This window comes from Thunnus thynnus, chromosome 18 (assembly GCF_963924715.1).
Source record: "Thunnus thynnus chromosome 18, fThuThy2.1, whole genome shotgun sequence".
NCBI lineage: Eukaryota > Metazoa > Chordata > Actinopteri > Scombriformes > Scombridae > Thunnus > Thunnus thynnus.
This window is the reverse complement of record NC_089534.1, coordinates 1,612,974-1,628,605: the sequence shown is the minus strand read 5'-3', so window position 1 is coordinate 1,628,605 and position 15,632 is coordinate 1,612,974. Positions and strand designations below refer to the sequence as shown.

General features: G+C 40.0%; 1 protein-coding gene across 4 annotated transcripts in view; it reads right to left on the bottom strand.

Annotated features, from left to right (window-relative positions):
* tbc1d32 (TBC1 domain family, member 32) overlaps nt 1-15,632 on the bottom strand; it is an 84,785-nt gene that overhangs the window by 15,598 nt on the left and 53,555 nt on the right. For 3 of the 4 annotated variants that reach the window (XM_067571724.1, XM_067571727.1, XM_067571725.1), the window contains exons 29-32: nt 12,259-12,328; nt 8,563-8,678; nt 5,455-5,609; nt 2,917-3,057 (exon numbers count right to left, since the gene is read on the bottom strand). In XM_067571724.1, coding sequence (XP_067427825.1) covers nt 2,917-3,057; nt 5,455-5,609; nt 8,563-8,678; nt 12,259-12,328 — 482 coding nt within the window. The remainder of the gene's footprint in view (nt 1-2,916; nt 3,058-5,454; nt 5,610-8,562; nt 8,679-12,258; nt 12,329-15,632) is intronic. The other variant, XM_067571726.1, reaches the window with a different exon arrangement.

Sequence of the window (15,632 nt, the reverse complement as noted above, 5' to 3'; positions counted from 1 at the left end):
AGCTTCACGCCTTCATGTGTCTCACTGTGACTCAGCTTCTTTATAGTTTCTGCTGCGGCTCTGAAGACAATTTCCAAACAGCTAAAAATGTGTCTTTCTGTCACAAACACACACCTAGTCCCGAGGCATCGCTCTATTTTCTGGTTGCAGCCCACACGTTTGCACTCAACCTCCACTGAATGAATGTCAGAGGTGTATAATGCTTCATTTGCCGCCGCCGCCGCCGCTGCTGTGTCAGCCGTTCAAAAGCTCAAACTTTTGGAACAGCTATTTCCATTTCTGACTGAAGAACAGGTGCCCATTATCGCCTTGAAGAGCAAAAGAGATGAGCTGAATGTTAACGTATCACCTCCACCGTGGAGACGGCGAGGTTCAGATTCTTTGATGCAAATGTCTTATAAGCACCGCCATCGCCACATTATATGAGCCTCAACCGTCAGCCGCCGCCGCCGACACACACACACACACAGAGGAGAAGACGAGGATCAAACATTACAGGATTCAAGGTGAAAAAGCTTCTTTTTTTCTACCTGGTTGTTTGTGAGAGCGAAGTCGTCTGTGTCAAAAGAATCAAGTGCCGAGAAGCAAAGATCTAACGTTTCACAACTGCTGTTATGACAAAAGAATAAAGATTCAATGTCAAAGCTGTGTTTTACTGTTTTTAAAGTCAACTGAAGTCAAAGCAGGATGAAAAGGAGAATCAGTCACAGGTTAAAACAGCAGAGAGGTTAGAAAGGCCTTTTACTTTGTTTTTTGGGTCTCAATTACATCAGTAATGAGGTTTTATTTTGACAGGCTCGCTAACACTCGTTAAGCAGGAAATGTTTGAATTCAGTGAATCTAAATTAAATTCTGTTTTTTTTTATTTCCTTCATCAATATTCATGATTGTCTCTTATTGATCTGTGAAGCTCAGCGTGAACAGAACAGAAAATATTACACAGATATAAAAGTAAGAATATAATATTTAATTAAGACTAATTACTTCCACTTTATACAGAAACTAAAGCTTCATCAGTCTGACTTTGACTTTCTGTAAATGTACATTATCACTATAATTTATTCCATGTTGAACAGCGTATTAGTTTTAGCAGCACGATTCGTACTCAGTGCAAAGAGAAGATTAAATATTATACTCACACAGATCTTGAAGGAGTTATGAGATTAAAGTGTTATTTGCAGATTGTCTTTCTTACAAAATGTGAATTATTTTTACTGGTGTCGACTCACATGAACCCTGAACCTCAAAGATCTGCAGCTTTAGTTCACCTTATCTGGTCTCATCATGTCTGTGTGTGGAAACAGTTTCAATCTGTCCAATAGTTCAGCTTGATAATAATAATGTGATATCAAATAATACAGTTTAACAGCAGAGTGAATCCGGTTCAGACTATAAATGAATATTACAGTTAAAATACACTGAATGAGCATAAAACAGCTGCAAGGATTACTAAATATAAACCATGATAGAAATAATCTATAAACTCTATAAACATGCAGCATCTTAACGACTAACATTATACTAGTTTCATCCATTCAGTGCCTCTTATACTAGTCCATGAGGATGAAGATGAGGATGAGGAGGAGGGTGAGGATGAGGATGATGATGAGGATGAGGGTGAGGATGAGGATGAGGATGAAGGTGAGGATGAGGATGAGGGTGAGGATGAGGATGAGGATGATGATGAGGGTGAGGGTGAGGATGAGGATGAGGATGAGGATGAGGATGAAGGTGAGGATGAGGGTGAGGATGAGGATGATGATGAGGGTGAGGATGAGGATGAGGATGAAGGTGAGGATGAGGGTGAGGATGAGGATGATGATGAGGGTGAGGATGAGGATGAAGGTGAGGATGAGGATGAGGATGATGATGAGGGTGAGGGTGAGGATGAGGATGAGGATGAGGATGAAGGTGAGGATGAGGGTGAGGATGAGGATGAGGATGAAGGTGAGGATGAGGATAAGGATGAGGATGAAGATGAGGATGAGGATAATTTGAGGATGAGGATGAGGATGATGATGAGGATGAGGATGAGGATGAAGGTGAGCATGAGGATGAAGGTGAGGATGGTGAGGATGAGGGTGAGGATGAGGATGAAGGTGAGGATGGTGAGGATGAGGGTGAGGATGAGGATGAGGATGAAGGTGAGGATGAGGATGAGGATGATGGTGAGCATGAGGATGAAGGTGAGGATGGTGAGGATGAGGGTGAGCATGAGGATGAAGGTGATGATGATGAGGATGAGGATGAGGGTGAGGATGAGGATGGCTCTGAGTCCTGATCTTCCTCTCAGCTGTATGATTTCCTTCCTTCTTCAGTTTGTATTGATGAGCTGAACAGTTGTTTATTTGTGTTATTTGTAATAATTATGGGAGACACGTTGATGTTGCAGATTATTATAAATGTCTGTTTTGCTCCTGCTGTATAATTCAAATGACAAAACAAGTTAAGTCTTTATAATTTGTGAAAAAATTCATATTAGATGTTATTATTCAATGTAGAACAACAAACAACCTCCAAACACAATGATGGAAAATCTTCCAGGACTTTAATGTTTTATCCCTCAATATGTCTCCATACTTTCCTTTTAATCACTGTATAAATATTTGTTGGCTAAATCAATATAAAGAATAATTAATATTTGTTGTTCTAAACTTCTACTATCTGTAGATCACTCCCTAGAATAATAATCCTGCATAAAAAAAGGAATTAAATAGAAGAACTTTGACTGGCGGCTACTGAGACACTCAAACATCAACAGAAAACCTCCTGAACTACCGTTGAGTTGTATTATTCTGTAATGTTGGCAACATGTGTATTAATTTATATGAAAATGTCTCATGTTTACTGTCATTTGAAACCTTTAAGTGAGCCCTCCTCCTCCTCCTCCTCCTCCTCTTCCTCCTCAGATGATACCTGTGACGGAGTGAATCCAGACATCCTGAAGGCAGAGTGAACCAGAGGAACTTCAGCTTTCAGCAGCATCTCCACATAGTGAGCTGTGCACCAGTAGACCGGAGGGATTCCTGACTGAGCCGCCGCCACGGGAACATGGATCTGAACGACAACACACACAAAGTTTTCACTTCCCTTCGTTTCATATATATACTTCTAGATGTCTGTGAATCAGCAGCTCCGTGTTGAGATGAGATGAGAGGAACATCTGGAGCACAGCGTGATGCTTTGTGTGCATGTGTGTGAGTTAATGTACTACATGTCCACATTCCCTTTGAAATGTGCTTCTGCCTTTTAATTATTTGTTCCCTTTCTGAGATATTGACAGAATCGACCCAGTCGGGTAGCTGGAGGCGAACCGCCGTGTGGAGAAATTCACCCGCTCAGCAGCACGTAACTCACATTCAGTCGAGTCCAATTGAGTTGTAATTGGCTCTGACGAGACGACCGGATGACAGACGTCGGTATAATGACGGCTAAATTTAATCTCAGCACCTCAGTTCTTCCCTGTAATTTACAAAGATTTAAACTTCAGGCTTCTTCCTCTCAGCTCGACTATTCATCCGCTTCACTCTTTTGTTTTATATCCAGCTGTTTTTCCTCATTTATCTCTTTTATCCTTCTACTCTTCTTTGTTTCTGTTTGTTTTTCACCATTTTGATAAAAGGAAGACAAAGAGTCGAACTGAAAATCGTTAGGTGTTTTTAGGATTCATCATCATCATCATCTTCTTCATGTATTCATGTGTTCTCTTTGTGGTTCCTTCCATGTGATTGTTGACGTGCTGCGGATCAGATATGAGGGATTAAATGAGGACAAGAGACAGAAATCTACAACATAAACCTCTGAAAGTGACACGTTTTACATAATGATCATTAAAACAATAAAGCAACCACATGTAAAAGACAATAAAACCACAGTGGAATAAAGTTCTAACTCTGTGTCTCTGTGTTTGTTATTCATTTATCTCCTTATCTGCCAAACATATGTTTGTTTTTTAGCATTTTTTAAATAAAAATCCTTCTATTTTCTCTTCCTGTAATACATGAAAACATTTTCGATGACTCATCTTACATAAATACATAAATGGATCCAATCAGTGGTCATGTGGGTCTAGTTGACCCGCCCGTCATATAAAACCACACCTGACCGTTAGCTCACTGATGGTAGCAGCTAGCAGAGCAACATGCTAGTAGCAGGTCTGTGTTTGGATCTCAGTCAGCAAAAAATTACTTTACTTTCATAAAGAATCTAATTAATTTATCTTTCATCCTTCCAGTCTAACACCATGGTGATGTGGGAGGAGCATGGATAGAACCGGATACAGCGTCGGAGGCGGAGCCCCGTTCATTCCTATGAGAGTCGCTCAGTGGCGCATGAAGCCAAAAAAGTTTGACTTCAGCGTATAAAATTATCTGGATCTTCCGGGATCATTGTGCCCAGAGAGCGAGCGCACTAGTGGCTACTTCCGGTTTAGCCCTCTGGCTAACATGAACGGGGATAAAACAATTCAATCATGCGGCTCCTTTAGGCTTTCAAAATGTGATCAGACCGAACAGATCAGATCCTGATAGTGAGACGAGTCATCTCAGGGGTTGTGATGCTCAAAAACATTTATCTGCTGATTCACAGACGTCTCTTTCACAATGTAAATCTATGGGAAAAAGTCTTTTTGGGCCCAGTAGCGTCACCTGACGTTGTAATTACACAGTTTGGCCACTATGTGAAATTGGCCTCACAGCCCGGTTCTGCTCCTGGGGGTTTGGGGTGGAGTCCAACAGTCCTCCACACACTCACAACCACTTTTGAATGACCCAATCAGATCTCAAGCATTTTATTTAAATCCTTCTTGTAAATAAACCCTGCCCACATATTCATATTCCATTTCCCTCAAACACACATACAGTATATATATATTTATATTCTGTAATTTAGTCTAACATGTAGACTTGACGGACTCGTCTGAGGATCTGAGGCTAAACATTGTCTCTTAGAAAGACTCAGCTTGTTATAATATGATGTCAAACCCGACCGAGCCCAGTGGTCAGTGACAGTTTGACTGGACCGCAGTGATGTGTTTCTAGGTAAAGCCACATGTGGCAACGTTTTTATGTAAATATTCACTCCACGGATCACCCGAGACAAAAACCTGTAAAGTTATCATTTAAATTCTGCCAAGATACATAAAAACATCTCTGCAGATCTAGTCGGAGCAGAGTGTTGAGGGTCAGAGACGCCTGCAGAGACGCTGACATGCACAACTCCCAAAATCTCAACAACACATCCGCTCGTGTGGCTCTGTGCATTTTAATGTCAAGTAGAACAGAAACAGAAACCCTGAATGTTAGTTTCTGCACATTTGGAGATGAACCAAAGCATCATCAATACATTGAAGCTAAGGCATGTTCTGTATAATGACATGTGTTAATAAGTCTGAGTAGAGGATTCTGTTTCCAGCTACAGTACTTCTGTCACTATACTTCACGTTGTTGTACTCACAGATGCGTGTATCCTCGCCGGCCAGATGAAGGCGGAGGCGAGCAGAGACGACAGGCTGAGTAACAGACATAGAGATCGCTCCGTGTCTCCGCACATGAGGAGGAAAACTGTGGAGGCCAACCAGTCGTGACCTGGATAACCATCCTGCTGAGTGACTGGAGGCCCAGTTAAAGAGAAACATACAGAGATCGACGACCCGCAGTAAAGAGACGATACTGTACGTGTGGAGTTAGTCTGCTGTAATAACAAGCTGGTTCTACAGTCCTAATGAGAAGAAAGCATCAGTTTGCACATAAAAATACATAAACACTGTAACAGTCTCTGTCATTCAAACTATTAGTTTTACAAATACTGACTTTATTTAATAAAGTCATATTTTAAATCCTTTGTAAAGTCTTTATGATAAATAAAGTTAATATCAGAGTGAGTAAAGTTCTGACAGTCAGTCGACCCTCAAACACCAGACGATCACCTCAAAGCTGAAAAACGTCCGTCTACGGTTGATTCTTTAGAGATACGAGGAGTCGAGGATGATGTAAGAAACGAGTGTGAAGACCACGTTACAACAAACAGCAGCGTCACAAAAACCAGCAGAATCCACGGTGTCTTAACTTCAAGCTCTGAAGCATTTACTCTTCATGTCATTCAGACATCTGATCATGGCAGCAGATAACTGCACCGTTATTAAGTCTCAGTCCTGATCCAGGAGACGTGAGGAGCCATTAGTCAGGAGGAAGAACACGATCTGGATCGAGTCCACAAAACAACCTCAGGCTACCGACGCTTCCTCCTCCTTATGTCTCCCTGCTGAATAATGTGCAACTTTAACTTTTCTTTAAGTAGAAAACACTCAGAAACCCTCACGGTTTATAATAAAACTACAAACAAAAGATTCAACTATCACATAGTTTTATATCAAATGAGATTCTTAATAAGTCACAACAATTTTCTTTATAATCCAGGAAACAGAAGTACAGAAAGTTCACTTGTTCCATGACATGTGACCTAGTTGATGTTTATGTTTCCATGGTAACAGCTGAAGTTGTTTTAAATGCTGATCTGTGCAGCTTGTTTATGTTGTTTATCCTCGTCGTGCAACATTAGTTGTTTTATCTGATTTTTTTTTTTGGAGCCATTTATTGAGAAGAAACAAATAAGAGTCAGAGTTTTAATGACTGTACATTTAAAATTATTATTTAATTTATTGCTCAAATAAAAAACTGACCTGGATTTTGCAGCGATTATGTGCCACAGCAGTAGCTTAAAACTACACAAACTACATTTAACTGCATCTCTCCTCCAGTTGAAAGCTGTGGAAAAAGCTCGTATGTGGACTTGGAGGTAATGTGTTTTTTTTTCTGTCAAATGACTGTTTCCAAGAATGAACTTTCACACTGAACTTTAAAGCCAACAGAGACGAGAAACCTTTAAAACTGCTCAGCAAAATTTAAGAAAACTGCGTTCATGATGACAACTGAAAAATCTGTTAACAACTGAGCAAAAGAAAAGGAAAAAGGCTAGCAGTGTTGAGTTTTTGTGTGTGTCTGAAACAGTTCTGTATGAGGATGGAAATGTTATGACAGTGTGTAAGTTTGAGTTTGTTGGTTCAAGCCTGAATAACAAAAGACACCCAGTTAAACACAACTTCATGCTGTTTGAAACTGATTGACAGACGAGCTTCATCCATTCGTAATATGTTCTGTCAAAACATCACTTTAAATGATAAAGAAATATATATAAAGCAGAGCCCCTTTGGAGAGAAAGCGTTTTGATCTCCCATCACTCAATAACATGAATGACACCGTGAAAGCTCGTATTAAAATACTGACATAATCAAACAACCTCTGCTCTCTAAACTCGGTCATTTATTTTGAATTTCATCACTAACTAAGAGACTAATTGGTCCTCTAAGAAAACTACACAACGCAAGAAGGTCTTAAATCTGCTAAAATCAGAGCTTGAACTATGTGGACGTTGTCAGAATGTTTCAGAAGTACATTAAAGGAATGTATATTAACATCTGGTATATTGTCACTACGGTTTGTACCTGAAGAAGCTTTAAAGTCTTATCAGCACTCAGCTTATCAATGACAGAAGTCTGCATACCACTAAAACACCATTTGAACTCAACATTAAAGATCTTCACAACCAGCTTTTTTCATATCAGCTCAAATGTCAGTGAGCTTTTCTAACAAGGAAAATGTCAGTCCGCTCTATATTTGTTAAGACGTCTTATCTCTGCTCGGTGTTTTCATGTTCAGTTGTCCACATACAAAAGGAAACTCTCTGAAGGAAAGACGAGGCCTGTCTGATGCTGTTTGCAGATACAGACACATGAAGATATATCTGTATCTACATTGTGTTGATCAGACAGAGATGGACACTATCTACAGGCAGAGAAAAAAACATACTGGACATGTGAGAATAACACTCTGCACGTCTGTTTATGGGTTTAACCGTGTATAAAGTTACATCACCACTTTTGTTTTGTACATTTGTCTTTACTACTATAAAGGTTCATTTATTCAGCATTGCTGATATTTATGTTTTCTTTTACTAAGAGTGATAATTAAAATTGACATCACACATGTCTACGACGCCCTGCTGTTGCAAACATTTTTAAAGTTTCAGTTTTTTGGAATTATTTGGACTTTTAAGATTTAAGGAACCCTGCGACGCAAAGTCATTTACACTCTGCACTGAAGGTTAAGTAACACAACAGATCACATTTTATTGACTCATTTCAGAGGAATCTGATAATAGTGTGATATAAATATGAAAATGTATAAAAATATATACTTTGAATGGCAGTCTACACACATACTCATCAAAAGGTTTCCTGGATGTCATCACAATTTAAGAGCTGCTTTAATTCTGTGGTTAAATTATATAAGTGGGTAAAGTAGTGGCGCGTGGGGACCAAAATGTGTGAAACTAAATGTATAAAGTCATAATATGTATTTAATTCATGGAGCTACAACATGTTTCTGAACACAAATCCCACAAAAATATCTAAACAAATAGTGTAGCTCACAAAAAATGTGCAAAATGTCAAAGGTTTAGGAACCTTTTACAGTGTTTCTACCAACTGGACTCCAGAAAGGATACTGAGCACTGAAGACGTTTTAACTCTTTGTGTGGACAAGAAGATCTTAATGTGCTTCATGAGCAGCGTCAGGTCGTCTGCAGCATCTTCTTTGAGTAGCTTGAGGTAGTTGCCGTACCTGTAGATATAAGAGAACAAATAATAATCATAATAATGTCCAGCTGTTTGCCTCATGCTGTCTCTGAATATTCGGGTTTTCATCACAACAAATCAAAGTAGGCAATATCTGAATAGAACAGTCACGTGTTCAGTTGTGAACCATCAAACTAGATCACTTCTCTATCACTTTTCACTGTGCATCTAATTACTAAAATTAATTTATTTTACTATAGTTACATTTACACTTGATACACTGACATTTTTTAGAGCTGCTACTGTTCTCTCAACTCCCATAATCCCCTTCTTGTATTTAAATGAAAGTCACATCAGACAACAGGAGATATTACACCAAATTCAGAGGCAAAGAAGTACTGAGACCTCATGTAAAAACCCAGCAGTACTCATCAAAACTTTATTCAACAAGTCTCACATGGTCAGATCAACCTCCAGGGATGAAACATGAAGCCAATGCTGAGGTGCAGTTCCTCAAATGGCCACTTGAGGCTCCAAAAGCGAGTCAATCCCATAGACCCCCATGTTAAAATGTCCAAACATGTTTACAGCCTCGTACAAAAATCATTTCCCTGTTCATGACAACTGTACTGGAGGTGAATTTTATTAAGCCGTAAAGTTCTGCATAATTAAGGACGTGGCTGCTTTGAGTGACAGGTTGTTAGCTGCTAGGTGGTTTGTTTCAGTGACCAGGCTTCATCCGGCCGCCTCGGCTCCTCCTCTTTGCCCAAGTTGGATTAACTGGAAGTTTGGCAGAGTCAGGCACTGCCAAGATGCCAAGAGCCGCCCAAAACCTCTCTTCAAAAACCAATGTATGACATCACAGTGACTAGTTCATATTTTTAACAGTCTATGGGTCAGATTTAACTCTGTCAGTCTAACACTTGTCAAGGATTAATTACACATTAATGTTCACAGTTTATAATCCTATAGGACACAGTGCTTTACGGGTAACAGTCACACACTGAGTTCTATTGAAACCACAAATGTAAACCTCAGTCTTTTTGAAAAAGGTTGAAGGTGAAGAGTTATAGACGCTGTGTAATGTAGCAGCAGGATGTCATTGAAGACAGAAACGAGCAGCGTGAGGACAGTAACACAAGTCAGAGGGTCTCCTTATGGGGAAGATAAAAAACAAACCAAATAATATGCACAGTAGCATCATAAGAGTCCAATACTACTGTAGGAGTAGAGGGGAATAATAATATTTCTCTGTATATTGTAAATGTTTTTCTTGTGCCCTCAACTACTACAATCAAAGTGGCCTTAGATGTAAAAAAAAAAACCTTGTGGACAAACCATGTGAGGGACACATCTGTGGGCTGCGTCCTTCAGAGGACAGAACAGCTCCAACATCTCCTGTTGTTGTTGTTTTCCGTTTTTAATCTCCTGTTTGTCTGGACAAACTGTCCCTACCTCTTAAGCACCGGCCATCTTTCTGTTCAACTGCTCCACAAAAAACAACATTTCCTTTGTAATTCTGAAGGACTGAAACAAAAAACCTACAGAGTCGTACTGTATGTATAAATGATGCAATATGAAGATGGAAAAATACGTTCTAATATGCAACAATAGTCTTTTATACTTCTTTTAATAGTCTGCACACTTAGCAGAAGTGATTTCTAATAAGGTTCCCTTTATTAATGAGTTAATCATTGGTAACTAATGGCTTTATCAGTGGCTGATAAATGATTTACTCATAAGTCATTAATAAGAACAGGTTTTGGGTTGTCAGATTGTGATGTATTGCTCTGGCGGGTGATTATTCTTTCTATTTGATAAATATACATTTATAAATGTTGGTAATCCGTTAATACAGGCTAATGTTTACTCACTTTAGCCAAAAAGTCTGCAGTTCTAAGTGTTAATACGTTAATGAATAACAGCAGCAGCAGTAGAAATCTTCTGGTAATAACTGGTCTAACTGGTCAAAAGACATTTTCACAACCTGGCAACAATAGATTATAACCTATATGTGTCATTTAATGACAGCAATTAATATACAGCATCCCTGCTAGTGACAGTTTACAGGTACATGTGTGATGAATTAAAATTAATTATTGACACTACAAAGTGGAGATTAGTTAATGGAGGTGGTGAAAGCTGCTGTGAATTAGAGCCTCTGGTTGTTTTCCATAAAGCTCATTATATTTCAAAAAAGTGTAATAATTTCTTCAGATGTTTGTGAAGGTTCTTCATTTCAGGCGAGGGTTAGGATTAGGGTTAGGGTTAGGGGTTAGGGTTAGGATTAGGGGTTAGGGTTTAGGGTTAGGATTAGGATTAGGGGTTTAGGGTTAGGGTTAGGATTAGGGTTTAGGATTAGGATTAGGGTTTAGGATTAGGGTTTGGGGTTAGGGTTTAGGGTAAAGGTTAGGGGTTAGGGTTTAGGATTAGGGTTTAGGATTAGGGTTAGGGTTTAGGATTAGGGGTTAGGGTTAGGATTAGGGTTAGGGGTTAGGGTTTAGGATTAGGGTTAGGGTTTAGGATTAGGGTTTGGGGTTAGGGTTTAGGGTAAGGGTTAGGGTTAGGGTTAGGATTAGGGTTTAGGGTTAGGGTTAGGGTTTAGGATTAGGGGTTAGGGTTAGGATTAGGGTTTAGGATTAGGGTTAGGGTTTAGGATTAGGGGTTAGGATTAGGGTTAGGGTTTAGGGTTTAGGATTAGGGTTAGGGTTTAGGATTAGGGTTTGGGGTTAGGGTTTAGGGTAAGGGTTAGGGGTTAGGGTTAGGATTAGGGTTTAGGGTTAGGGTTAGGGTTTAGGATTAGGGGTTAGGATTAGGGTTTAGGATTAGGGTTAGGGTTTAGGATTAGGGGTTAGGGTTAGGATTAGGGTTAGGGTTTAGGATTAGGGTTAGGGTTTAGGATTAGGGTTTGGGGTTAGGGTTTAGGGTAAGGGTTGGGGTTTAGGGTTAGGGTTAGGATTAGGATTAGGGTTTAGGGTTAGGATTAGGGTTTAGGGTTAGGGTTAGGATTAGGATTAGGGTTTAGGGTTAGGATTAGGGTTAGGGTTAGGATTAGGGTTGCGGTTAGGGTTTAAAGGTTTAACACGCTGCAGGAGACGCTGCGACATCACGCAGCCTTTTGTAACAGTTGAGCATGAGGATGTTAGTGGACGTCTACAATGCAGTCAGTAAAATTACTGTTGTTTTTTTGTTTTAGGTTTTCATATGCAAGTGGAAATCAGTAAAAAACTGAAAAATGAATAAACATGGACTTTATAAATCTGACAAAAAGAGTGTGAAAGCATATTTTTGCGTTTGTGCATGCACACTTTTATGCATCTGATGTTTACCATTTATGTCTTACAGCTGAAAAAGTTTTACTGTAGCTGTTCTGAAAACATTTTTGAAATCCATCACATTTTGTGATGTGGGGATAGAAGTGTCAGGTAAACCAACACTAGCGGTTCTTTCTAGCAGCGTTCAAGTGTTTTAGGTCTATTTTTAGAGGATTCTGCAGCTTGCAGCTCAGTGGGAATATGAGCTGCATGAAAGAGTTTGTACACAGCATGTTCTGCTTCCCAGGTTGCTGCTGTAAGAAGACTAGAATAAATAAGGATTTATGAGCTACAGGAAAACACTTAACATACCTGAGACAGATGTTGATTCCCAGCTGTTCCACAGAAGATAATACAGCACTCTTCACACTCTTCTCTTCTGCTGTAAAACAAGACAATTAAAGAGGAGAAGTAGTTATAACCAAGCAAGGCAACACCCACAGAGGGGATACGACAGCAAAAATACTCCCCCAGACATCACTAACAGGCTGCAGTACATACATATCATATCATGACCTGGTACTTTCAGGACACTTCAGCTGTGATGTTGAGTCCAGGTCATTTTGTATTTAACAGTTTTACAGCAGTCGTTTAGCTTCACTAACAGTCAGCAGCCACAGCAGCAGTTTAGAGTTTTTGAAGAACTACAAAATAAAATTTTCATCAGTGTGAGAAGGCTCTTTATTCCAGGACTTTATGCAGACTTTGGGTCCTACAGCAGCTGAGAATACAGAGCAGCGCGGCTTTAGATCCACATGCTGCAGCTCTGTACAGACTGCGGGGACGTCTGGTGAGCTATCACTCTCACCAGCTGCTCTCATGGGCGCTTACTTAGCACCATTAAATGCGCAGATTCTTAAAAATATATTAGTTTTTGGAATTACAGTTGTAATTGTGTGGGGAGAAGGATGAATGAAGCAATAACTATGGGAGGACTGATATTTTGTTTGGAAGATGTTTCCGCAGCGTCCTGGCTTTAGGGAAACAGAATATTATTTCATTTGTGCTAATGGATCCCCTGCTTCAGACGGTTTGTGCTAAAATGATGGGAAGATTTCAACAATTAATATAAAAAGTATTATCCAGACAGCATCAGTGGCAAGGAAAAACTTCAAATCCAATTTACAGACTAATGTTGCAGAAATATGCGGGGGAAATGATGATAGGGTGACGCTAATCTTCATATCGAAGTGATAATTCAACATTGTTACCAATGAAATATCAGAGCTGAGCCATGTGGATTAATCACAGACCATCAAATCTTGTATTAATTGAGAATAAATAGCTTTTGATGAGGGCATGAAGCTCTGCCAGGACAACTTGTGCTGCATATTCACGCTGCTCTCCTCACATATTAACATAAAAATCTCTCGCTGATGGCAATTACTGTCTAATGGAGATGAATTCTCTCTCGTTGTATTCATCACATCGGACACCAACGCCTCCCGATTGTTCTGCCCCCTCCTTTATTCCCTCCTCGCCCGTGACAGTGTGTCTTGCTCATCAATCAAAATCCATCATTGAGTTTGTGGATGATAGCACAACAGCACTATGTTCAGACGGCCTGCAGGGAGGAGGTTAAACACTTTAAAGCTCTGATAACAACCCTGAACTCAACACCAGCGAGAACAAAGAGCTCACTTCAGGAAGTTAAGAGCTGCAGACTTATCTCCATTTCCCTAGAAGTCTCCAGCTTTAAGTTCACATCTTCAAGGACCTTACCTCATCCCTTAACACCTCCTCTCTGGTTAAGAAGAGGAGGTGTTAAAAGGAGGGCTCACTCCCCCCTCAGTTCTTAGTCAACTGATACAACAGCATGACGGAGAGCTTCCTAACAAACTGCATTACTGTTCTGCTGCTGACCGGAGAGCCTCGCAGCGGGTTGTCAAAACTGCACAAACGACGCCCATGTAGCATCCAACCAACACTGCATGAGAGCAAAATATCACCAGTAACTCTACCCAGTAACAAACTGTACACCCACAGATCTGTCTGCTGGGACGCACTGAGGATGTCTGTACAGTCTGTACATCCTGACTGAAGATGATTCTTAATGAGGCTGTTGTTCAACTAAACTCAGCCACTAACTGCTTCCTGCTTTCCTCTGTGTTTTAACTGTATTTAAATTATTCTGCCTCTTTAAAACATCCTGTATGTACAATATCTTCTACAGTGTACAGCCAAACAATCTGTATACAGTGCAGCCAAACAAACTCATGATGTTTTAGTAGTAGTAGTTTACACACAGCTGCAGGTACAGTAAAGATGAGGAGTTAAGGCTGAGGTTTGCTGCCGGTATGCTTCATTGGGACTGTTTGTCCGATGGTCCGACAGCTTCAGAAACCCACTGCCCCCCCCCCCCACACCATCCTGACGTTAGAGTTTGGGGGTCTGTAACTTTCTGAAACAGACGATCTGACAGGAGGATTTGATTTTCTCTCTCGAGCTCTGTTTTTTTTTCTAGTTCATTACACAACTATTTCTGCCAACTTTTTGTGTGAACATCCAAGCGCAACACTGTGAATGCCAACCAGGAGAGACTGTCTGATAATATGCATCATTAGCCCCATATTTAACAATTATCACATTTCCCGCCTCTCTATGACGACCAGCTTTTCACTCCAACTTCCAAGTGTGTCTGTTTGGAAGAGTTATAAACACATCTGATGTCTGAGGTGTTCGTCCAACACGTCATATAAACTGGTTCTTCAGAGAATACATGTTTTAATTAGTAGTTTTTATTTTATCAAGTTGCATCTTGGAATCTATGCTCCTTTGTGCACAAGCATACTGACAATAAAGTTGAATTGAACTGGCTTGTGTTTTTATGTATTTCTGCTCTTCAGCTGGATAAAGTATTGAAAGAAAAAATGGTTTAATCAAATCTAGAAGATGGTGAGAAAATCTATTTAAAGGAGGATTCATTTGAGAAAGCAGCAGATCTTCGTCTGAGCTATTAAGATGTAGCAGTCACGTAAAAAGGTGCTCTTTCTTTGTTTCCAGACACCCAATTTTCAACAGGCAGCTGAAATAAATGAGATTGCTGGACAGCTGCCTGCAGGAGTCAGAGCCATAAAGGGTGAGGAGATACGACTCAGAACAGTGAACTGACAGAGGTTAATACTTGGCAAATGAGTCTGCTCTCTCCATACAATGGGAGCACTCAAGTAGGGCAGAGTGGCTGAGACTGTAGTTGACGTCAATCAAACGCACAGAGGTGCCCCAGCAGCCCTCCACACACACACACACACACACACACACACACACACATATAACTGACATATTGCAGAAATTCAACAAGATCTCTGACAGGTGTCTGGTCTCCTCAGAGGCTATTTGGTGGGATGAATATTAGAGGGCAGGACGGAGCGTGTGCGAGTGTGTGAATATCAAATAGGACACAAGAGAAGCTTCATTTTAAAGCAATGAAGAGATGTAGAGACGTAGCTTCATACTGATACTTGGTGTGATGTTACAGCAGAAGAAGAGATAGTTTTCAGGGTATCAGAGATTTATACAACAGCTACTGACTGTGAGATGAGACTGTTTGTTCCATGATTTTATAACAAGCGATGTTCACTTTTATTGATTATTACACTTCTACTTGCTGTTATTTAGTTCTATATATCTTTAAACTGTCTTTCAAACCAGTGATGCGCAGCTTTTATTATTCTCATAATTATTGC